This window comes from Camelina sativa, chromosome 17 (genome assembly GCF_000633955.1).
Source record: "Camelina sativa cultivar DH55 chromosome 17, Cs, whole genome shotgun sequence".
Lineage (NCBI taxonomy): Eukaryota > Viridiplantae > Streptophyta > Magnoliopsida > Brassicales > Brassicaceae > Camelina > Camelina sativa.
The window spans coordinates 2,119,356-2,142,308 of NC_025701.1; the positions used below are offsets into that span (position 1 = coordinate 2,119,356).

The following is a 22,953-nucleotide window of genomic DNA, read 5'->3' on the forward strand; positions in this document are numbered from 1 at the left end:
CATGCTAAAAATAGTATAATCTCTTCAACTCCATTTGATATGGAGTTTATACTAGCATGGAAGAGGATAACTGATTATCCTGAAAGTGAATTGAATTTGGTATCTAGTATGAGTTGAGAGTCAGAGAACAACATGTCAGCTGTAATCAATGTAAACTTGTCAATGTGTCATTGTAGATGTACTGAAGTAAAGCTGGTGTTTGTGTATTATCAAGTTTGATACGTTATTGTTACTATTAGTTTGGTCTTTATTTTACGTTTGTTTGCAACTTTTTTATTAGATGCACTTGCATGGAACTTTAACCGCCTATAAATTGGGTTGCTCTTTACTGCCTATCCGTGGTTCTATATGTTGACTGCCTTCTGTATGCAGATCCAATTTCAACCGTATAAATTATACTGGCTTCTTCACCGCTATCCTAGAGAGAGGAGACGAAATTATATCAGCGGCATCTCTCAGGTACCGTCCATCATCTTAGTCAACATATTTCAATAAGAGTGGCTTCTTATCTAGCTTTGTCAGAAACTCATTGGAAACCAGTGGGATACTTTTGTAACTCTTGCACTTTCCTTCCCCCCTTAGTCCTTGAACAACTGAAAGTTGTTTATTTGTATTGAATTTTTATTTATCACCCTCTTTGCTATTACTCTGAGTTCTCTGGTTCTCTAATTGCCTGTCTTCTGCCTTTTCAAATTGGTTGCTGATAGGAAGAGGAAGCCTTTTAACTAGCTGTGATTTAGAAAACCATTTAGATGCAAGTGATTGCACATGTTCATACATTTTAAGTACTTGAGTGTTTTTTTTTTTCCATGTTAGGTTTCATGGTATGCAATTAGCGGAGATGCCATTTATTGGAACCAGGCATATATATAGGCGTCAAGGAATGTGTCGTCGCCTTTTTGATGCAATTGAATTGGTAAGCTCGTTGAACTATATATCAACATATCATTGTTGGTGGGGACCAGATGCTTAAAGGTGCTTTTTCAAATTTTTAACTTTTGTTTGTCTTGTTTTAAAGGCTATGCGTTCTCTCAAGGTTGAGAAAATGGTTATTCCTGCCATTCCAGACTTCTTGCCTGCATGGACTGGTAACTTTGGATTCAGTCCTTTTGATGACTCAGTTAGAAAAGAGATGAGGTACCTGAACGCATTGGTATTCCCTGGAATAGACATGTTACAGAAACCGCTGCTCCATGAAGAAAACGTTACAGTCGCTGCAGCTACAGGTGATACCAGAAAATCAGAGATAGAGACAGAAAAGAAATCAGAATTTGCCTCATGTGTTGAAATTGGTCCATCCTCCGTTGAGGGTGATGAATTGATCGCTGATGCTTCAAACTGCTACAAGAATATTCTTGCTTCAGATGAAGCAAACATTCCCATATCAGTTGAAACAGCCATGGACACAATTCCCAAGCCAGAGGATGAGTTGAGGAAAAGCTTGCCTGGTGAAGAATGTGGCGTTAGCTCTTCTCCTGGTGAGATCATACTAAAGTCTGGCACTAAGCCCGTATCCGGTCATATAGGTGAAGATACAGGATCATCATGTGAAGACCGCCTTACGGATGTGAATGTCCAAGCTGATGCTGGTTTACATTCTCAGGAAATCCAACAAGAATCAACCAAATTTCAGGTTGAAAGCAAGCTCTCTTCATCTATTTCTGGTAGAGTATCATCAGATTTGAGCTCAATCACTCAAGAAGCCAAAAGTGAACAAAACCCATCGAATTTAGATGGAGTTCCTTCATGTAAAGACAATAACATAGTTGGACCTTGTGCCGAGTTGGCTGAATCGAAGGACAATGCATTTGCGGATGGGTTTCTTTTGTGAGAAGAGAGGGACCTTTGGCTGAGAAAAATTGTTTACTGAAGATGAATCTGAGCTGTTCTCCTGGAGGAGGTATAATATCTCCCTGGATTTGTTCGGACATATTGATGGTCATAACTTTGACGGTCCATCGTACTACATCCATCAGGACTCAGTTTCATAGGAGGTCTGTGATGAAGATATATCCTTTCCCTTTGAGCTCGGCAAGTGATGCTATAGAATTAAGGATAAGCTTGTGTTAAACGGTGGAATCACAATATCTTAAAGGCTTGAGTGGTCTCTCATATTTTTAGCTTGGATTAGTGTGGAAAGAGTGCTGTGGTTGTTGTCGTTACTTGTATTTATTTTATTATTCACAACATTGTATTCTATTAACGTTCCAATTATGTATAAAAAATTTGGGTCATTCTAGTTTTTAAGATATCAGAGCTCTTTATATCTCACAGATCTTCTTCTTCTTTTGCTTTCAAGTGTCAATAACAAACAAGCAAAACTATCAAAAAGGATGAGACTGTTACAAAAACTCTTCAGCCTTATCAAGATCATCCAAAATCTCAGTCTTAACCTCATCAGGAAGTGGTGCAGAAGGACCTGCCTTTGAGTAAAACTTAGCCAAAGCTCGGATTACATTCTCCAGCTCCGCGTATGATTCCTGAAACACATCAAATTGGATCAATCAGTTACTACAATTCATCAAGTCTCAATCAAAAAGATGAAGAAAAGAGACAAAACATACTTCTCCAGAAACAGTGATTTGTCCTCTCCAATTGCTCAAATAATCGCGAATGGATTCTTTAGCTGCATCAGCGCTTCTTCTGAACTTAGCATTGTCTTTAGGGTTCTCTTTCAATGACTCTCTCATCGTCTTCACAACCTCTCTTGCAGATTTCAAGTAAGCTTTTGGTAACTCTTTGCCAGACTTTGTTTTCTCGTTAGGATCAAACAAAGTCTTGAAAGCACTAACAACTCCTCCTTCTCCTTCTCCTTCTACTTTATCCTCTGCGGCCGCCTGAGCTTGTAATCCAGAAAACTCAAGAGTGGCTACGAGCGAAGTAACACCAACACAGTTCAAGAAACCACGACGATCAAACAAAGATGATGATTGGCTATGACATCTCCCCTGAAGCTTTTCATCTGTTAAAAAACAAAACTTGTAGACTCTTAGAAATCTTGAAATCAATTTTGATTCGATTAAAAGACCTGTTTGCCTCATCAGTTCGAAACTAAAGATCATAGAAACAGAGATTTCTTTAAAAAAAAAAGAGAAGAAGATGTTACTTTGACATTGATGCTGGTTCGATTTGAGTTGTTGATGCATCAAGGTAGGGGAAAAGTTCATAGCGGCTACAAGGAAACCCATAACAAACGACAAAGGCTTTTTCCGTTTATTTTATCGGCGGCGACAGAAGTGCTTCCAGTTCCAAAGTTCTGTTTTTCAGGAGAGAGATGAAAGATGGATGGTTCCTGTTGTTTTAGGTAAAATGACGTAATTGCCCTTTAAGTTAAAGATGATTAAAAAAATAAAATTAAAAAAATATTGATAACGCGCTAGAAGGAGGGGTTGAACCTCCGACCTTGTGGTTAACAGCCACACGCTCTAACCAACTGAGCTATTCCAGCTATTTGTTAATCGTATGTGTCTTAATATACTTTTCAACCGACATCACTGAATTATATAATGGAAATTAGACGAATCGCCTTAACATACAGCAGCCTATATATAAAAGTAAAACGTGACTCAACTTTATTTCTGGACTTATTGAGTAGAGAGACAAGCGGCAGAAAAGCAGGCACTAATTACACTCCTGTGCCCACAATTGTATGCTTACTTAAAATATTATGTAATAATGTTTTGCTTACTTGAAATATGTATGATGTTTTACAATTAGTGCTTCTTAAAGTCTTCCAAATATTACATATACATATACAGAGTACATATATATGTTTTGAGACAAATCTAACGAACCAACGGAAAATGTTGTAAAGTTTCAAGAACTTTCTCCTATTAATTAACAACCATATATATTTGATTCTGTGAGATGTTTTCGATGAAACTAATCCAAATCGAAAACCAAAAATAACCACGTACGTTCATCGACTGTGGAATAATTGATTTCTTGTAGAACATGTTTATGATGAAACAACAATTGTAGGTATTCGGTCCAGCAAAAAGTCTCTATTGAGAGTCTTTTTTTTTTTTTTTTTTTTTTTTTTTTTTTTNTTTTGAAACACAGATAAGCTTCCATTCATTCAAATAGAAACCATGCAAAGGGAGGAAATTGAAATTCCAGAGTTTAAAAGGTTAAAAAGATTACAAAGGTAGACTTTTCCCAAAGTCATAAACAAGAAGATAAAAAGCATCAAGCAATAATCCAAGAGAGCTATGAGGCAGTCGCTAAGAAGCAAGCTGAGACATGTGAGATTCTGGTTGCAAGATTGATCAACATCGAAGAATCCGATAGCTGACAAGGTAGTCACAGTCAAACGACTTTGTAACGTTGAGAGGTGAATCAGGGCCACAAAGCTCTCCAAGGAGAGGGGCAGAAGCAGAAGCATCGCCTTGGCAAGGATTCGATGGGTTGTAGGCCGGGTGGTGGTAATGGTTCTGAAGCTGATATGCTTCGGTGTAAACCTCTGAGGACTGTAATGGTAACACCCACTCCATGGAGATGGGGTCATAATGCCATTGGTCTTCAGGTTTCTAGAAGGATACTTCATTAAGTTGATAAAAGGCAGTTTAAAGGTCTCGATGAGCATACTAAATGGAGAAGGCAAGTGCTTGAAGATACATCGGTAATCACAGCGCCAAAAGGTCTGGATCATAATGCCGAGTTCATTCAAGTTGCTAGCCTCAAGAGCAGAATCAGTCTGTCAATCTACAAACAGGTTTTCTACAACAATCCCTAACCAAGCTAGCAATAATGGTGATTTACTTTCCAAATGCAGTCTTCGAACAAATGGTTCCATAAATCTACACATATATTGACTAGAGTAGAAGAGATTTGAGTTCCGCTCAAACCTGGTTAAAAGCAGGGGACGTTCGGTTAAGACAGCTTTTGATAGCAGGCTCAATAACCTTAATGGGCCGAGAACAGAAAGGCCCAGCAGCGAAAAACCTAGTTTCACAGACGGGATCAGATTAGGGGTCACACGGCGGCCGGGTTGAGCGGATGTCTGATTCAAAGGCTCGAGCATCTCCGGTGAAGGGAGGGGATGTGATTGGGGGTTTGAAACAAGACTTGCGGCGTAAAAGAGGAACCCTGGGAGCTTGAAGTCTCTGGTACAGGAATTCGATACCAAGAAGAGGAAACCGTCGTACACCGTCGACATCTCCACCAGGCAAGGCGCATATGATGGTCGGGGATCTGCTCCTGCCATCACCATTACCTGGTTTAGTAGTTCCCCTTGGTGGATCAGAAAACCAGATCTGACAAAGTTTGGGGTTCCATAAAGCATCTCCGGGAAAGAGTTTTGAAGCGGTAGAGAGCTGTAGAGCTCCGACCAGCATCTGTCCTCTTTGGATTGTAGATCGGCTGTTGTATGCATGTCGGTGGGGAGGGATAGAGAGGGATAAAAGGGGAAAAAAAACTTCAACAAGACGAAAAAGAAAGCTAAACTACGAGAGCGAAAACAAGGGTTAGAGAATCGGGTTGAGTCCGGACGCCGGCAAAGTTTTCCTTTACCGGCGTCGGAGGAAGAGGGTTGCTGTTGAGGTTCCTCGATTATCGTGTTTGGGAGAGAAAAATCTCGAGTCTACCGTCGACGAATCTTTAAAACTCTCTATTGAGAGTCTTTGGGTAGATTTTTCTATGTTTTTGGAAAGATTTATATAAGCTATTAGAAAGTAAATATAAATATTTTATAGACTTATTCTCTTTAAATAATTTGGTTTGATCAATTGAATTCTCGTAATGAACAATTTACTACTAGCTAGTTTTGTTATAATATTGGTTGAGCATGCATGGACCTATATTTAAAAGCTTCAGCCAACATCCGTCTCTTTAGGATTCTCCTATTTTGTTTTTGTCTCACCTTGTGTTATGTGTAAAAAAAAAATCTCATGGAAAGAATCACCTACCAACAGATCTCAATATTTGCTGAAATTGAATACCTATGATTAATATATTCACCCAATCACCCCTCCCTAAAATTGGTAATATATATCATGATTCACGATGCGCACTTTATGCGTTTGGATAACTATATCATGATGATGGTATGAAACCCATCGTACAAAAGAAATTGCGTCTTTAATTTGGCCATGATATTAGCATGAAAAATTGAAACCCAACGTACAAAAGAAATTATGATGGTATTCGTATCGGCCGGGACTAAAATATCCGAATAGTTTTTTTTTTTCATATATATTACAGTACTTCGATGTAAAAAATATCATATACAAGTTTTAGATTCTATATTTTGTTTTTTGATGTGGATGTAACGTGAGAACAGCAAGAAAAGCAGAAAAAGTCAATCTTACAATTTATGTCAAACATAATTTTGATACGTTACGAAAAAAATAAGAAGAAGAAGAAATAGTACCAATTTTGTCAGTACCGACTTAGCTTTCATTATTTGTCGCGGCACTAAACCGAACGTTACCGTTTTTCAATTTCTTGGTAGTTTAGTTTCTCCAAAAGACAAACTTTTAATTAATACAATCATACATCATACGTACCAAATTAGGCAATTTAATCATTTGTTGGTATAATCAGCGAAAATAAATTTTACACGTTGAAGTTTATAATGAAAACTGAGATTTCGTCGCTTAATAATTAAAATAGATGAAATTTCAGGAAAAGTATTAAAAAATCATTAAAAAAAAAGAAGCTAATTGACACTATAATTTCGCAGTCACAGAATGAACAAGTTTCATCTATTTAGAACGGTAATACAACAAAAAGAGATTAAAAGCAATCTAATTAACAGCATGCGATCGAGACAAAAACCCACGCCTCTCTCGATTTTCTCGTATCATTACACAATAATTACATTTTACTTTTAATTGTTTGATTTGTCCTAACGCGTTATAAAAATAGAATAACTAACAAATGAGTTGTTTTTTTATATTACATGAAGAGAGAGTTACACACGTCAGCTTATCCGGTGACCGTCTGATAAGAGAGAGACGAGAATGTCGGCGAAAGCTCTGATAATGAACTTGTGTGTATCGGCGGCATTCAAAGAGAGGTAACTGAGCAACAGCTCGTGCAAGAACTCGTAACGGCGAAGATCTCCGGCGTTTGTGACGGCGTCGAGCATCTCCTGCATTGATCTCCTGAAGTCGTTGTAAGGGTCAGGGGATTGCACGTATTCTTTCACGGCCGTTCCTCCGGTGAGAAGCCTATTGGTACTAGTGGCAGTGTCGTAGTTATCGCGGCAGCGGAGATCCGGCGAGTCAGTGATTGAGTTGGAGCGACCAGGGGAAGAGAAGAAGAAGCGACGTGAGGCTAAAACGGCGGTTAAATCAGGAGGGGGAGAGCCGTCTTCAGGGGCAAAACCGTAGTTGTCAGAGTCATCGTATGAGGCGGAGGAGGAAGAAGAGTTAGCCGCGGTGGGGGTGGAGGCCGTGAACGTTGAAGAGGGTACAACGTCGTCGATGAGAGGCTTAGATAGGCGGCGTCCGGCAACGGAGAAGTCATCATAGAGGAGGTTGAAGTTGTTGATGAGAAGAAGGGGTGGACGGTTGGGCTCGTCGGAGGTGGCTTCGGACGATGGAGTTGAAGAAGGCTTGGTGAGATTTGATGGGAAGCAAAGATGGAAGTTTTTCCACATGACTCTTGGCATTGCTTCTTTTGTGTGTAGAGAGAAAGAGAGTGAGAGAATATGTATTGAGCAAGTGGATTAGCTAGGTGTCTTTATTTGTTTGATAGTAATATTGTATCATCCATGTACTTATTTATATGTACATATGCTTATATTATGTACCACCATCACACCATGTATGTATATAATGTTTATTATATATTTACATCATGCATCGTGCTTTGCTGTAAATCTTTGATTTTCACTCTTTATTATTCTTACTTATTTTGTTTGGATCAAATACAACGTATATTATTATTAACAGTAATCTTAACTTAACGTTTTTTTGTTTGTTCGTTTGAGGGTTGTTAGCACTTTGCCGGTTGCCACTTAGTACTAAATTCTAGCATACTAAATGATTAAAATTCCAAATTATGTCGGTATTAAAAGTAAAGATTTTTTTTTTCTTCTGATTAATAGATACTAGAATTGAACATTTAAATTTTCATTAATTAAAACAAAATTGAGAATTATACCCTTTTTGTCTTATAGTATACGTAAACAACTCAACAAGCGAAGCTCGGTGGTACGTAAAAACATGAAAAAGCGCCTACGCGTAAAGTTTTTGTCTTGTGGCTTAAATTTGTAAAAGGAAATAAGTTTATAAGATATTTATATGTTTTCCATGATCTATATAATAATAATCAGTAGTAGAATCCAAAACAGTGTACTGTTTTCTATTTATCTTTATACTTTTCACCTTTTTATATGAATGTAATGGCAATCTGGGGTGAGAGCAAAACCTTTATTTTTAGCAAAATAAATTTATTTTATTTAAGAAGTCAAGAGATTATATAAACCCTATATCAAAATTACCATGGAAGACGAATTATTGTCCTTGCAAATATATACAGCAAGGATCACGAGGAGGCAATGTTTGGACTAACCTAAAGTAGACATCTCATGACCAAAGACAAGAGAGAATCTCTCTGAGAGATCGATGTTTGTGCAAAGATACTGACTCACTTCTTCTCATTTCTCATCTTAACTAATCTTTGTTCTTTTCCCCTTTTCCATATCTATCTTTTGGACCGCTAATTATGTTTTCTTAGCAACCAATTAATTCACCGAATTATCATAATGACCGATTAGTTTCGGGATGAACTCGTTCTTCAAAAAGAATTATTCGGTAAGTTTATGTCTAAACAGAACACTAGCTAGCTAGACCAAAATTTATGATCGATCGAGTGGTCCGAATAGACTCTTTTAATTGCATTAAATATATTTAAGGTTACAAAATCTACCCAATGTTTTCTTTGGCCATCGCTACCCAACGTTTTCTTATTATATAAATTTAAAACGTAATTTCACATTATATTTTTCTCCATATATATCCGTGATGATTATTGATTTGTCACAAAATCAATTTCTCGTAAGGAAGATTCGAGAGAGTTTCTTTCTTTGTTTTTTTTTGGCAATTTTGTTGTCGTCAACATTTATTATTACTATAATATTGAAATTACATCCGCGTGAGAAATCTATATATGAATGCAGCCTTTCTTTCATCAACAATAATAATACTTAGATTTGATCAGTCTCTGTCGACGAGAACCTGCCAAATGTGGTGACTGATAAGTGACCTATCATACAACATTGCCCATGAATTAATGATTTATACAAATATTGATCTATTTATAGTAGATGAAACGGATGAGCATAATATGGTAAGTAATAAATGCTTGTAATACGAAAGGCATTTATGCCCTAATCATTGTTTGGTGTGTGTGTATAAATAAAAAGATGGTATGAAGATGTCAGAGATGATTGTACAGAAACTTTTAGCCCCACAAGTTGTCATTATCTTTGGAAGGTACATTGAGATCAATTTCTATTTTTGTATTATTTTGAAATCATCATATAGTTAAATTGGAATTATCACAAGAAGGAATCTCAAATGGGTGGTTGTTTTCTTGGGGTATCTATCTATATCTCTCTTTCAATCTCTGTCACACTCACACAGTGTTGTTACTATTGTAGGGACATGTTAAAACTTGTCGACAAAAGCTCCATTAATGGGAAACAATGATATCAAGATTCAAATCACATGATGTTCTCGAACTTGTGAAAGTTGTCGAGTGTGAACATCAGACTCACATAAAACTCCATTGTAGATCTTTGTCATAAAGACACAGTCACATTCATCACTATCGTTTTCAAACTCTCTCTAAATAGTAAATACTCCCTGATTGCAATATAACAACTTTGTGAATTGTGATGGACCCTCCCCATCCCTGTGAACCAATCTCGTTAGGGTCCGACTAAATTAACTGATCAGGTTAATTCTTCTAGTCAAAGTTATTTTTACGTTTTTTAGATGAAGACCGTGACTAAATTAATACTTCGAACAAAACTAAAGAGAGATGCAAAAATTAGGCCTTTAACGTTAACTATAATCCCATGAGAATGAAAAATAAAGACCCACCTAGGCCTTTTATAATCAGGCCCACTAAGGCCCAAGGATTGGATTGTGAAATTTGGGTATCTCTGGTTATTTGGCTCAAACCCTTAAATTCTCCTTCGCATCCTCCGAGGTTGAGTTCTTTAATCTTTGTCCTTCCTTCCCGAGACCGCTCCTTGGAGTGTGACGGCCGTTAGCTTCATTCCACCATTGTCGTATAGCAAAACTCGATGAGCAAGATATTGAATTAATCGTCGTCGTCGTGATCCTCTCAAACTAATCGGTGTCGAAGTCTCTGGAAATTTGTACGTTCTTCTCTCTCCTATTTTTTTTTGTGTTTCATCAGTTCCTCCTCCTCGGGTTTTGATAATGGATTCCGCGTGACTGATTTTGCAATTTCTTGCTTTCGAAACTCGCCTTTTTATGCATGCGTTTGGATTTGGATCTTCTCTTGACAATCTTGTCTTTGTTTGGCCTGATAAGAATTTGTGAGTATCGTAACACTGATCTTAAGGTATAGCAACAACTCTGTAGGTTATCTTGTTTGGCATGGGAACTGAGCTATATCAATGGTTTAATTGGTTGCATTGAAATGCCATATATGTTTCGTTTTAACACTCTCTTTGTATCGGGTGTGACACTCTTCTTTGTGTTTTGATGCTCTTCCAATTTGGTTGTTGTGATTTAGTTTTGTAGGTCTTATTATCATGGAATCCATGGACATTGATCAAAGTAACAGAGGTGGCTCGCCTCGTCTTGTTCTGAAACCAGTAGAGCCGTTGGGTTCTGGTGAAGGTTTACCGTATGCTCCTGAGAATTGGCCTAACCCTGGAGATACTTGGCATTGGAAGGTTGGACCGAGAGTAAGTGGTAAAGGCCACTTCAAGGATAGATACTTGTTTCCTCCTAAGCATCTTCCCGGTTTAAATACTGAAACATCGCCGAGAAACAAGGTTTTTAGGAGCAGGCTCTCACTCGAACGTTACATTCGTCAGACCTTCCCTGAAGCTGATGTTCCAAAGTTCTTTGCTTCTTTTAGCTGGAATATACCCTGCAAAGATGGTCAGTTTCAATCAACTCTATAGCGATTCCTATGTTTATCCTTTTGCTTCCTGAGTTATGCCTTATGCATGTTTCTGTTAGTTTTTAACTGTATCAATTACGTTTTATCATTCTGAAGTCTGAAAAAGTAGCTTTTTTTCTCTGTTTGGTAGGCATTATGCCTCAGAAGCAGGTTTCATTGCCAGTGTATAGCTCAGATGAAGATCCAATGCTTGATATTGTATGTGATGTTAAGGTTTGTAAGGCTGGTAATAAAAAATGTGCGAGCGTGATGCCACAGAGTGAAGACGAAACTTTACCCACTATGCCTTGTGATATTTGCTGCGGTGAACCTAAATTCTGCTCTGATTGCTGTTGCATCCTTTGCTGCAAATTTATTAGTTTGGAGCATGGAGGTTATAGCTATATCAAATGCGAAGCTTTGGTTTCCGAGGGTCATATATGTGGACATGTTGCTCATGTGGAGTGTGCTCTTCGAGCTTACATGGCTGGAACCGTTGGGGGCAGCATCGGGTTGGATGCTGAATACTACTGCAGGCGATGTGACGCCAAAAAGGACTTGGTTCCACATGTCAACAAGTTCATAGTTATGTGTCAGACTGTAGAATATCAAGGCGACGTGGAGGAGATCCTGAATCTCGGTGCTAGTATCCTGCGAGGCTCACAAAGAGATAATGCTAAGGAATTATTAAACTGTATCGAATCAACAGTCATCAAGGTACATTATACTCTGTAAAATGTAATATTATTTACTACTAGATGTTCCTGTAACTAAAGCATAATTATTGCAGCTTAAATGTGGCACGAGCTTGGAAGATCTCCGGAATGATGTCGATAGATCAGCTATATGGACAGGTACAATTCCCTAATCACACTTTCTGATCATGTGTTGTAGTTGCTTTAATATTCATTTATAACATATTATGGTTATTCTGGTTGTAGATATCCCTGTCAGTGGAGAAGGCAAAGACAATAATAATACATTGCAAAGTTTACAGGACGTGACTCCAATTGGGCCGATACCATTCAATCATGATGCCGAGATGCACAAACTCGAGGAAGAAATTAATGAGGTTCTAATCGCGCTGAGAAAGGCTCAGGAATCTGAGTACCAAATTGCAGAAGGCAAACTTCATGCTCAGAAAGAATGTCTCGCTGATCTGTATAGGCTTCTTGAGAAGGAGAAGACAGAGCTGTCGAGGCGAGTATCAGGTGGAGATGTGAATAGCTTGATGACGATTGTGTTGAAGAGATTGGATCAGGTTAGAAAAGAAGTGACAAAGCTAAGAGAAATGGAAGAAGTGGCCAAGGGATTTGGTAGGACGCCTAGAGGAGTTCTTGAAGAGTACTTTCATTTGAGCATCGAGGACTAGGATTTAAATAAAAGGACATTTATATTCATTCACTCACAATTGTACATTCGGTAATGACGACGTTTGTCTGCAAAGTTTTGAATTTTTCGAACCAATTTATTCATAATCATTCTGCGAGTTACAGCGAATAGAGGGTTCAATGAAAAGATATTATTATCTTCAATAACGATATATATATATTCTTACAGAATCATTCAAAATGACAATTTGGGATTAAACAATTATGTTTATCATGATGTATACTTTAAGGTTATTTAGCTAATCCAATGGCGCTAAAGATATAACAAGTTCACATAACAATTGACGCTACTATAGAGCAAAGCATCCACACCATACGAAAGGCCTTAAAAGAAGAAACAACACCAAGGAGGGCCATGTAACTCTCCAAGCTTCATCTTCACTTTTCGTATTCATAAGAAAACCCCAGAATTCGAAAGATTAGAAATCTCAACGTGTTCAGGTAGATATAAAAAAAAGGGCCTTTTGATTGCTTGTTCACTCACCATGGTATGGTAGTAGCATTATCCACAAAAGAGTCAAGGGGGAGGGTCAACTCTGGCTTTGTAAGCCTCCTCATCGGCATCCTCCTCCTCCTCCTCCTCCTCCTCGTATTCCTCCTCCTCAAAAGCATCGGCATCCCCCTCATCATAGGAAAAATCATCATCGGAAAACTTAATAATGGCATCCTCCTCATCGGTATCCTCCTCATCATCGGCATCCTCCACATCGGCAAACTCCTTCTCGTATTCCTTATTCTCCGTGTATTTGGGGATAAAGAGCGGAATCTGCTTGAAAACAGCAATGAGTCAAAATTTCGGGAAAACTAATGGGAGGGGGTAAAAGAGAAGGATGGCTCTTAAATTACCCTGTCTGCATGTTCTTGACTAGAGAGATGCGTCATGAACTCATCAAAGCATGTGCCACTTAATCTATCGCACATATAGCAAACCCATTCGGCAGACTTATCCTCCTCAAGTGGCTGTGAATCTGCGGACGAAAGATCAAAAATAGTAGCTACTTCAGCAATTCAAAAAGAAGACAGAGAGAGAGAGAGAGAGAGAGAGAGACACACCTGCCACTGCCAGAAAAGAGTTTTCCCAGAGGGACTTGGCAGCATCAGTGGAGGCGGGAGAATCAAATGGGAACGGACGGATAGTGTGGTATCCGGCAGCAACTATAAGCTGGAGAAGATAAGCGACCTTTGGTACTGGACGGGATATAACCATCATAGAAGCTGGAGGTGGATACTTCGGATAAGAGAAGAAGGCAGTATCAACCATGGTCTCGTGAGCTGTTTCATTCAGTAATCTCAGGTTCCAAACTAAAAGACTCTTTCTCTCTCTCTCTCTCTCTCTAATCCATCATCAAGAATGAGAAGAAGTAGAAGAAACTAACCGTAGGGGCCGTGGCAAATAGAGATTCCACTGGAAAAGACCTCTCCTAGGATGCCACGAGGGATCTTTGATAGTACGCCAGCCGCAGTGATGGTGATAGGTCCAGAATAGCCTAAGTTCCTCAAATTCCGTTTGATACACGAACCAACCCGACGAGCATCATATCCATCAGGAACCGGAAACCTCTTTATGTCCCAAAAGACGATTACTGGGGACTTAGCTATCTCCGTGTTTGGAGGAGGCTGAAGCTCCATCATCATTCAATATACCTTAAACCCTAAAAGCAAATTACCTGAGAGATAAGCAACTCGATATCGTCGACTATGGCCAGGGTTTCGAAACCCCTCTGATTCAAAGAATATATATACGTTTTAGGGTTAAGAATGGGCTTCGCTTAATGGGCCTACAATTTTGTATAGTTCGGTACAATGAAAATATTTTTTTATTACTTCAATAATCAAATTATTCTTTTACAGAATCATCATCATCCTTCACAAAATGACAATTTGGAATTAAAAACTTGGATCCATGGATTAGCTGAAAGTGATCTTAAATAGAACAAATAATACATTGTGATAAACATCAAGCAGAAGAGACATAACTGTTTCTTGTCTTGTCTTACTATGCAAGTTCGTACTGAGGAGTATTTGTGGTGGAAGCTTCACGGTTTTTAAGTCTCTGTCTTCGTTGAGCTCTTTTCTGTTTGCGAGTTTGCGTTTTGCCTCCTGCACCCTTCGAACTAATAACTGGCGCAGCAGGAATGCTGCTCTCTGTTGGCTCTGAACCACCAAATACAATGTCAAGCGCATTCTCTTCCACCATCTCGCCATCCTGAAAACAAGATTTCAGTAATGTAATATTGGAAACAAGTACCAGTCCTTTGTCTAAAATGATGCATAAAGCATTTGCAGAGGCTTAGTAGATAATAACTAAGTTTAGATACTACTCACCCGACTAGTTTGGAGCATTGGTTTAGTCTTTGAAGCATCAGATCCATTGGAGATGCCTCGATTTGGTAAGCCATTGTGGCTTTTCTGAGATTTGGTTTTATTGTCATCATCATAAGAAGAGGCAATTTCTGTGAAAGTGGTTCTTCTACGCCAACGCATTTGAGGTTTGTCTCCTTCATCACCGTAAACAGCTTCAGGGTAGAAATGTTTGGACATAAGTTGCCACCTCCAAGCTTCACCTTCATTGGACCTGAATAAGCTGCAGTTTGGAAAAAATGTCCACCAAATCAAGAGTCAGAACTTAGTAGAATCAGACTACAGATACATTGCATAATATAATCATCCAAACACTGTAAAAAGGTCACACAAGTCAATTTAACACAATAAGTCTCGAAAAGCGGGAGCTTACACATTGACGAGCTCTTTCTGCATCCGTGTTGCATCTTGGCTAAGGATACGATCAAGGTAAGTAACTGCAGTTTTCTTACTTGCTCTATCCCAAGCAACAACCAAAGCTGCAGCAGCCACTCCTGCGTGGAGGAGTTGAACAATGTGAGAAGACTAAGAGAAACCATTTTTTACTAGTTCCAAAGATTTGCAGCAAATAGTTAGTTTTACCAGCTGTAAGAGCAAGCCTCTCAAATCCTTTTGGCGCTTTCAACTTTTTTGTCACTACATAGAAACAACATCAGACCAGAAAGAGGAATCAAAAAGCTATGTATTAATTACAACAGAGTTATGTTACATATGATACAAAAGAGAGTAAAAGGAGGAGGAACCTTGCCAAGTTAAACCTCCACCAACACCAGAGGCAAAACCAGCAGTCCACAAAGCTTTGAGATGGCAAGAGAGAATAACAGTTTGCTCTTCGGGAGTGATCTTCTCCTGAAACAACAGAGAGTTAATAATAACATTTTTTTTGCCCAAATTTTTGAACAATTCAATTCAAATTCTCAAACTTTAATACTAAAATTCGAAAACAAAACCAATTCACTATAAATTCAGAGGAAACCTTAATCGAACACAAAGATACAATCTTTACTGAATTGAAAAATCTGTATCAATAATTTAAGATTTGATAAAAACTTGATTGCAAAAAAATATGAGAGATTGAACTTTTTGTTCTAGGGTTTTTAATTGAAAATGTAAAAGAGTAAACCTACCGGCTCGGGTTTTGTCGCGAGGTTATAGTAGAGCTGATTCAAAGCGGCCATAGCCATCTTTCTTCTTGATAAGATTCACAATTTTTTTTACTTCTTTCTTTCTTCTCTCTCTTTCTCTCTCTCTCTCTCTCTCTCTCTCTCTCTCTCTCTCTCTCTCTCTCTCTCTCTCTCTCTCTCTNCATGTCCGCGTCGTGTCACTCCATCCATCGATCATGGAAGAACCGGTTCGAATCTGACATTTTCGGTCCGGTTCGGTTCCGTTTATTAAATTGTTTGACTTTTATATACCGACAATAACCACAGTTTATTTATCAAAATCTGAATGGATAATGAAACAAGTCTAAACCAAGTCCAAACCAAAGTTCTATATGATTTTCAATTGTTTTTCCTGTAATTGTAGTCGATACTTCTTTTAGGGTTCAATGGGTCTTACCTGTCATGTAAGAAATTGTGTTTTTTTTTCTAAATATACAAATGGTTTTGAAACAATTTTTTTTTTATAAAATCATAGTATATCTTAAGGTTCACTGAATTCAACATTTCTATATAGTTATGATAAAAAGTTGGACTTGTATAAAGTTAATCATGGAAATTAAAAATTTGGATAGTGGATAAGAACAATACACTCTTAAATCTGCTCACTCATTCTTTGACAGAAATAAAATAAAATTCATATGTACATTATCTATTTAGTTTCTTTTTTTTTTTCACCATACACAAAATTAAGTAATGGACCGATTGAAGTAACTAGTCTGGTACATCCTTAATCTAATGATAAATATGGATATAAAATAATTTTCGAAAATTATGTATGTTGGATGCTTTAGAAAGAAAGAGTAGCCAATAAATCTCATTTTTTTTAAAAACCAGTGATATAATAATACGTACATGATTTTGAGTCGAGTTTTCAAATTAATTGAAATACATAAACCAATAAACCTAGAGATGTAAAAAGGTGTATGTTAACATAAATAAATTGCTAATCGGAAGAAAAATAATAAAAAAAGGTAATCGGAATAACATAATCATGTATACAATAATTTTGGAAATTTTATGCATGTTGTCATGCTTTAGAAAATAGAAATATTCTAAATTGGAAAATTTTCTAAAGATATATCGATATACAATAATTTTGGAAATCTCGATATACAATAATTTTGGAAATATCGATATACAATAATTTTGGAAATTTGCATGTTGCCATGCTTTAGAAAATAGAAAGAAAGCGTAATGTCTAACTCTATATATATGCGGCGTTGGATTTCAAAACCCTATAGCTAGTAGTACTCTAGTCGATATCGAGATCCAACCAACTCTGCTTAGCTTATCCCTCTCTAGTAATCTCTCTTTACGGTTTTTTTGAATGATGCTTCCGCCTCCGCCTACGAAGGAGTCAGCTATGGCTGCAGTATCGGTCTATTGGGACATTAAGAGGTTTCCGGTTCCCGATGGCTATGATCCTCGTGAGGTGCGTCCCTGTATCAAACGGAATTTGAGGAAGCTAGGCTACTCTGGTCCTATCAACATCACTGCCGTTGGCGTACTTTCAAAGGTCCCTCGTGACATCCTTAAAGCGCTCTTTTCCAGTGGAATCTCTCTTCATAACGGCGGCTCACACGGTTTCAGATCCTTGCTTCGACTTGTCTTTGGTTGTTATATTGATAACCCTCCTCCAGCTAATATAATGGTCATATCCCGCCCTGTATCTAAAGTATATGACATGCTGAGCTACCTCAAAGAAGATGGATATAACACAATGTTTCCTTTTGACGCCTCCACTGATGATGCAAAGTCCATCTCGGAAAACTCTCTTCTGTCACGTGTGTGTTCTCTCTCTCTCAAGATCATACGGTTGAACCTGCCTCCTGGGTTTGTGCTGTCTGCCGGGGTATTACTGGCCCATGCTTCGACAATTTCATCAAGCATCTCTCTAGTCCAGAACATAAATCCAGGGCAAGCATCCTAAGCCAACTAATTTTGTCAATGTCTTAACTTATATCCTTTCTTTGTTTTGTACATAGTCCTAAATATGTTTTACATGATCAGCGATGTATTTATCTAAATTTTAATACTAAATTTCTTTGCCCAAATTTTTTTAACAATTCAATTCAAATTCTCAAACTTTAATACTAAAATTCGAACAAAATCAATTCACTAAAAATTCAGAGGAAACCTTAATCGAACTAGCTAGAATTCTAACGATCTTGTTCAAACGATCGTTTGTATAAATCGGCTTTTCCTTCAAGTTTTTGTTGTGTGTAGTGATCGTTAATGGAACGGGGTGGTGAGTTGCTGTGAACACAAAATGATTGCTAGTGATTCCGAATCAAGTGATGAGATTGATTTCTCAATACAAAATGACATGATGAAACAACTAGTAACATTCGATTACCTACCATTCTACAAAAAACTACACAGTAACAGTATCAAGATACTTTGTGTTCATACATCATCATAACTACTATACCTAAAAGCAATGCTTGAACTGAAAAAAGCAACCAAAAAAAAAAGGGAAAACTTTTTATTTCCTCATTTTAGGTTGGTGTCATTGTGCTAGCCTTTGTTTCCGCTTCCCTATACAAACTCCTCCCTGAGGCTGAAAACATCCAGAAAACCTCCCGATTTACATTCTTTGCTGCTTGGAACATCATGTGTTTAAGGACATCCATTGTTAGTGACAGCAAACTCGAACCATCCATCACCGAGCTTAGGCTGTACTCAAGAACCCATGTGTTTGGATCTAGTTGCAGAACCGATGTGCTCCATTTGTCTTTCCCCCACGAAGCATTGGTCTCGTGTGTCGTGTAACTGAATTGCCCATCTGTCCACTTCAATGAGAACATAACAACAAACATAAGAATCAATCAAATTCAGAAGTTATCTGTATAAGCCAATCTTTTGCAAAAATACATTTGTGCCTATGTGAAGTTCCATAACAAAACAAACAGATATCACACAAACAAAAAGCATTGACATTTGAATCTGAATTCAAACAGTAAGGCAGTGGAAGAACAAACAGATATAGAGCAAACGGTTACCTCAGTTACTCGGCCTGATAATACAGTGATGGAACTTGAAAAGAAGCCAGTATGAAACAATCCAGCTGTCTGCAAAGGCCATCCCCAAATACTAACCTCTTCAATGGCGGATTTGTACAGAACACACTTTGAAATCAACATTGGACCATTCTAACAAACGCAATTTCCAAATCAGTCAGTCACAAATCAAAATTAGAAAACTTTAGGAAGAATGCAAATAAACTACCTGATTGATCTGCCACTTAGAATCAGAACCTCTGCAACTCGAAATCTTGCCCATTATTACTAATTCGTCTTCCAAGAGTCTCAGCTTCACACCCTGAGATCTCTCACCAGCGTTCCTCACAATCTCCTCTGTGAATTTGGGTTTCAAAAACCCTTCTTCACGCACCCAACGAAACCCTAATTCCAAAAACAGAGCCAACCCAATCAAGAAGACCACTTTCAGAAGAACAACACAAAGCAGTAGACTTTTTCTCTCCTTCTTCCTCGGTTCTTCTTTATTCTCGGAAACTATAGATTTCTTCATCTGTTCTTCTTTATCCTCGTAAACAATCGAATTCTTGATCTGCTTCTTCTTCTTCTTCTTTGGGGAAGAGATCATCATCACCTTTAAGATTGGGCGAGAAACGGAAGCGGGTGTGGAGACAACAACACTAGGATCAAACGAGGTGGGAGTAGATTCAACGGTGGGTGGTTTGAAAGTGGAGGCAAAAGAAAGCTTAGTGAGGGAGCTTTTCTGAACACTGAGAGGCATGAGATCGAGGGTAGCGTTGAGACTATCGAGACAAATCTCGCAGCTGCAATTCGCGTCTTTACGACAATCTGGGAAGTAACAGTTACTGTCTCTTCTCTCCGAATCATCACAAGACACAGTACTCGTAGTAGTAGCAGTCATCGTCGTTGTTGTTGTTGATGCCATTGATGGTGAAACTGAGGTCTGAGATTCTCGTTGGATTGGCTTTTTAAGATTTCAAATTTTCGATCTCTCTCTATTAATTTTTAATTTTTTTTAATTTTTGAAAATTTAAATGTCCCAAGTTCCCAACGGTCCTCTGATCTCGGGCAGTTTCGTTTTTATTTAAATGACTATTATACCCCTTATTATCACGTCTCTTTTATCCATGGGCCGGATTCTCTAGTTTGGATAGTTTTGTTCAATACATACACACATTTAATGTTGTTAATCAAAAACGTACATTACCTAATCTACATATAGATTTTACTATCATTTTACTAAAATTTTGTCTCGTCGTCTATGGAGTATATATGGACGTTTGTGTTAAGGAAACGTCAAACGTTATTCATGATTTTCTTACTGACTTTGTTCAATAAACACTTCACAAGTTTCCTTCTAAATTTGCAATTATCAATTTATCCCATGGAAACGACAACTTAATACTATATATCTGGATATAAATTGATATATCATTATTGGTTCAGAGCCAAGTCCAACCCAATGAATCGTAATAAACTCTGAATGACCATAGTTCCATCGTGTTCGATTGACATAAAAATAAATGTTTACCTCATTAAAACTAAACCCAAGGCCAAGTAGTTTTTCTTTTCGCTTCATCATCCTATATGTATATTTGTTTTTTTGTTTTCTTGCGGTCTCATCCTTAAAGTAAGTAGCCTAACTTTATGACTCTTTGTATAGCAACTTTTTAAACGATATGAAAATGTCTTTGGAAAACACCTACTTGAACGTGGCGTCATCTATAGCTACATCCCATTAGAGAGGTATTTTGTTTAATTCGTTCAACAAATTAGTAATACTAAAAGTTGCGAATGATTGTGTGTTTAGAGAAGCAAACCTAAAACTCAATTAAAACCATATATATAAATAAAGGAAGCAAACTCCGAAACTAGCTTGCTTCGGTAAAAGTTAGTTAAGGTAGTTGAGCATCAAAAGTCAAAACCAACCACTGGAATGGAATCACCTCTCCGCTAAGGCTTATATATCACACAACACAAAAATGTCATAACACCATAGATTCATAACCATTTCATTTCTCTACAAAACCCAAAAGACCAAAACAAAACAAAACAGTATTTTATTAGTTTACCAAAACTCTCTAAACTTCGTAAACAAAAAAATGAAAAACACCAATGTTTTCCTACTCACTGCAGCCTTGATCTTCTCTCTACTTTCAAATTCTCCAATATCATCGGTTCTTGCTCAAATCAATACTCCATGTTCACCAACCATGCTCTCTAGTGCTACAGGGTGCATGAGTTTTCTAACGGGAGGCGGTAGTTCTCCGACCTCAGATTGTTGTGGTGCTCTTAAATCGTTAACCGGAACCGGTATGGATTGTTTGTGTCTGATTGTAACCGCTAGTGTTCCAATCAATCTTCCTATTAACAGAACTCTAGCCATCTCTCTTCCTCGTGCATGTGGCATGCCTGGTGTCCCCGTTCAATGCAAAGGTAGAGTATATGCATGTCCAACATTTTTTTTTTGGTATTATTTTTTAAAAGCTTAAATTTGAATTTTGTGTGTTTCATGTCTGAGTAAAATTATTTGTGAACCTTTGCAGCTACAGCAGCTCCTCTCCCTGCTCCAGGTATACATTTGTTTTTTGGACAATTATATTAAGTTTATTTACTAGCTCTTTACAATTGTGCACTTTAATATGTTATTAACAAAGCTAATCGTTCATAATTCACAGGGCCTGCGTCTTTCAGTCCGACCACTTCTCCTGTAGATTCGGAAGCTCCTGATTCTGAAGGTAAAGTGGACGAATAATTTTAAGTGTTTAGTACCAGCTCAATTACTTTTTTTAATGTTTAATTTCTACTTTTTTAGGTCCGACCACTTCTCCGACAACTTCCCTAAATCCTAATGGTAAACCAATCAAACAACTCTTAATAGTATATTTAAAAGTGTATTTACTAAAGCAATTTTCACATAATTTGTTACTAATATTTCCGTGTTTTTTTTTTGACAAGTAGACGAGGAAATTCCCGGATCCGACGACAGAGGAAACCCGAACCGGTTCACTCNGAAGCTCCTGATTCTGAAGGTAAAGTGGACGAATAATTTTAAGTGTTTAGTACCAGCTCAATTACTTTTTTTAATGTTTAATTTCTACTTTTTTAGGTCCGACCACTTCTCCGACAACTTCCCTAAATCCTAATGGTAAACCAATCAAACAACTCTTAATAGTATATTTAAAAGTGTATTTACTAAAGCAATTTTCACATAATTTGTTACTAATATTTCCGTGTTTTTTTTTTGACAAGTAGACGAGGAAATTCCCGGATCCGACGACAGAGGAAACCCGAACCGGTTCACTCCACCCCCGTCAGCCTCGTTGCCTTCCTCTTTGCACTCTCTCAAGCTTTCGGTTCTTCTATTTGCTTTCGTCTTTGAGATTATCAAATTCTTCTAATTAGATAGCAATTCCTTATTAGGATGATGTTATTATTTCCTTTCCTATTCTATTTTACCTGATTCTGGTTAAAATAATATAATGTATTGAAGTTTTTGTTGTATTTGGTGTACCTGTATTTAATAGTCCAATTAATAAAACAGTTTTCATAATTTTTTATCCACACCAAATCAAATGTGATGCATTTTAAGATGAGCCAAAATAGCATTTTTTCCCCTTAATAACCTTTTTTTTCTTTCTAATTTACTTCCACCCATCAGACCACTCATCTTCTCCCTTGGCTACAAAATCCCCTCTGGTTTCAAACTCACCATCATTCTTGATCTCTTCACCACAGCCGCCATTTTTCCAACCATCATAACATTCTTCTTTTTCTTTTGTTCCACCGTTGTTGTTCCCCCCAGACCATTCACCGTTTTCCTTTGTGCCACCATTCTTGACCTCGCCACTATCATTCCACTCAGTTTCTTGAGGGTATTGAGGAGCATTGCTGCTTCCTTCTTGATTGAGCCCCTTTGTGCCATTGTTCCACCCATCAGACCAT

The 22,953-nt window shown here is 37.7% G+C and overlaps 8 protein-coding genes, 1 long non-coding RNA gene and 1 other non-coding gene across 14 annotated transcripts in view; 4 read left to right on the forward strand and 6 right to left on the reverse strand.

Annotated features, from left to right (window-relative positions):
- The window catches only part of LOC104754685 (increased DNA methylation 1-like), a 6,962-nt gene extending 4,715 nt beyond the window's left edge, over positions 1–2,247 (forward strand). For both annotated transcript variants that reach the window (XM_010476928.2, XM_010476929.2), the window contains exons 6-8: positions 373–459; positions 817–916; positions 1,019–2,247. In XM_010476928.2, the coding sequence (XP_010475230.1) occupies positions 373–459; positions 817–916; positions 1,019–1,831 (1,000 nt within the window). In that variant the 3' untranslated portion in view covers positions 1,832–2,247. The remainder of the gene's footprint in view (positions 1–372; positions 460–816; positions 917–1,018) is intronic.
- LOC104754687 (photosystem II D1 precursor processing protein PSB27-H2, chloroplastic) lies at positions 2,242–3,286 on the reverse strand. Its single transcript, XM_010476930.2, has 3 exons — positions 3,107–3,286; positions 2,565–2,962; positions 2,242–2,480 (listed from the first exon to the last, which is right to left on the reverse strand). Exons 1-3 carry the CDS (start codon positions 3,186–3,188, stop codon positions 2,343–2,345), a joined length of 618 nt encoding a protein of 205 aa, XP_010475232.1. The 5' UTR covers positions 3,189–3,286; the 3' UTR covers positions 2,242–2,342.
- TRNAN-GUU lies at positions 3,375–3,448 on the reverse strand. Its single transcript has one exon. It is a non-coding gene; the product is annotated as a tRNA-Asn (tRNA).
- On the reverse strand, positions 6,767–7,681 carry LOC104754688 (transcription repressor OFP12-like). The gene has a single exon (XM_010476931.2). It carries the CDS (start codon positions 7,613–7,615, stop codon positions 6,923–6,925), a length of 693 nt encoding a protein of 230 aa, XP_010475233.1. The 5' UTR covers positions 7,616–7,681; the 3' UTR covers positions 6,767–6,922.
- On the forward strand, positions 10,157–12,594 carry LOC104754689 (protein OBERON 1-like). Of its 4 annotated transcripts, XM_010476934.1 has the most exons (6): positions 10,157–10,336; positions 10,515–10,545; positions 10,720–11,093; positions 11,246–11,811; positions 11,885–11,948; positions 12,036–12,594. In XM_010476934.1, exons 3-6 carry the CDS (start codon positions 10,739–10,741, stop codon positions 12,464–12,466), a joined length of 1,416 nt encoding a protein of 471 aa, XP_010475236.1. In that variant the 5' UTR covers positions 10,157–10,336; positions 10,515–10,545; positions 10,720–10,738; the 3' UTR covers positions 12,467–12,594. The 4 variants fall into 4 exon arrangements, with proteins under 4 accessions (XP_010475236.1, XP_010475234.1, XP_010475237.1 ...); XM_010476932.1 differs by lacking the exon at positions 10,515–10,545; XM_010476935.1 differs by lacking the exon at positions 10,515–10,545 and having other exon boundaries at positions 10,728–11,093.
- Positions 14,285–16,066, reverse strand: LOC104754690 (the record flags this gene model as incomplete). The annotated part of the gene is given in 6 exon segments (XM_010476936.2): positions 14,285–14,691; positions 14,811–15,069; positions 15,220–15,340; positions 15,429–15,482; positions 15,590–15,695; positions 15,974–16,066. Coding segments are annotated over 6 exon segments (807 nt in total). The 3' UTR covers positions 14,285–14,481.
- LOC104754691 lies at positions 18,293–19,996 on the reverse strand. Its single transcript, XM_010476937.2, has 3 exons — positions 19,238–19,996; positions 19,012–19,161; positions 18,293–18,801 (listed from the first exon to the last, which is right to left on the reverse strand). The coding sequence occupies exons 1-3, from the start codon at positions 19,931–19,933 to the stop codon at positions 18,508–18,510; spliced, it is 1,140 nt and encodes a 379-aa protein (XP_010475239.1). The 5' UTR covers positions 19,934–19,996; the 3' UTR covers positions 18,293–18,507.
- Positions 21,007–22,019, forward strand: LOC104759082 (non-specific lipid-transfer protein-like protein At2g13820; the record flags this gene model as incomplete). Its single annotated transcript, XM_010482051.1, has 5 exons — positions 21,007–21,444; positions 21,555–21,581; positions 21,687–21,746; positions 21,824–21,862; positions 21,970–22,019. Coding segments are annotated over exons 1-5 (510 nt in total), but the record flags the coding sequence as incomplete, so codon positions are not given.
- On the forward strand, positions 22,022–22,568 carry LOC104754692. The gene is made up of 3 exons (XR_762154.1): positions 22,022–22,040; positions 22,118–22,156; positions 22,264–22,568. It is a non-coding gene; the product is annotated as an uncharacterized LOC104754692 (long non-coding RNA).
- LOC104759083 (probable RNA helicase SDE3) overlaps positions 22,653–22,953 on the reverse strand; it is a 2,089-nt gene continuing 1,788 nt past the window's right edge. Inside the window, exon 5 of the mRNA XM_010482052.1 lies at positions 22,653–22,922. Coding sequence (XP_010480354.1) covers positions 22,653–22,922 — 270 coding nt within the window. The remainder of the gene's footprint in view (positions 22,923–22,953) is intronic.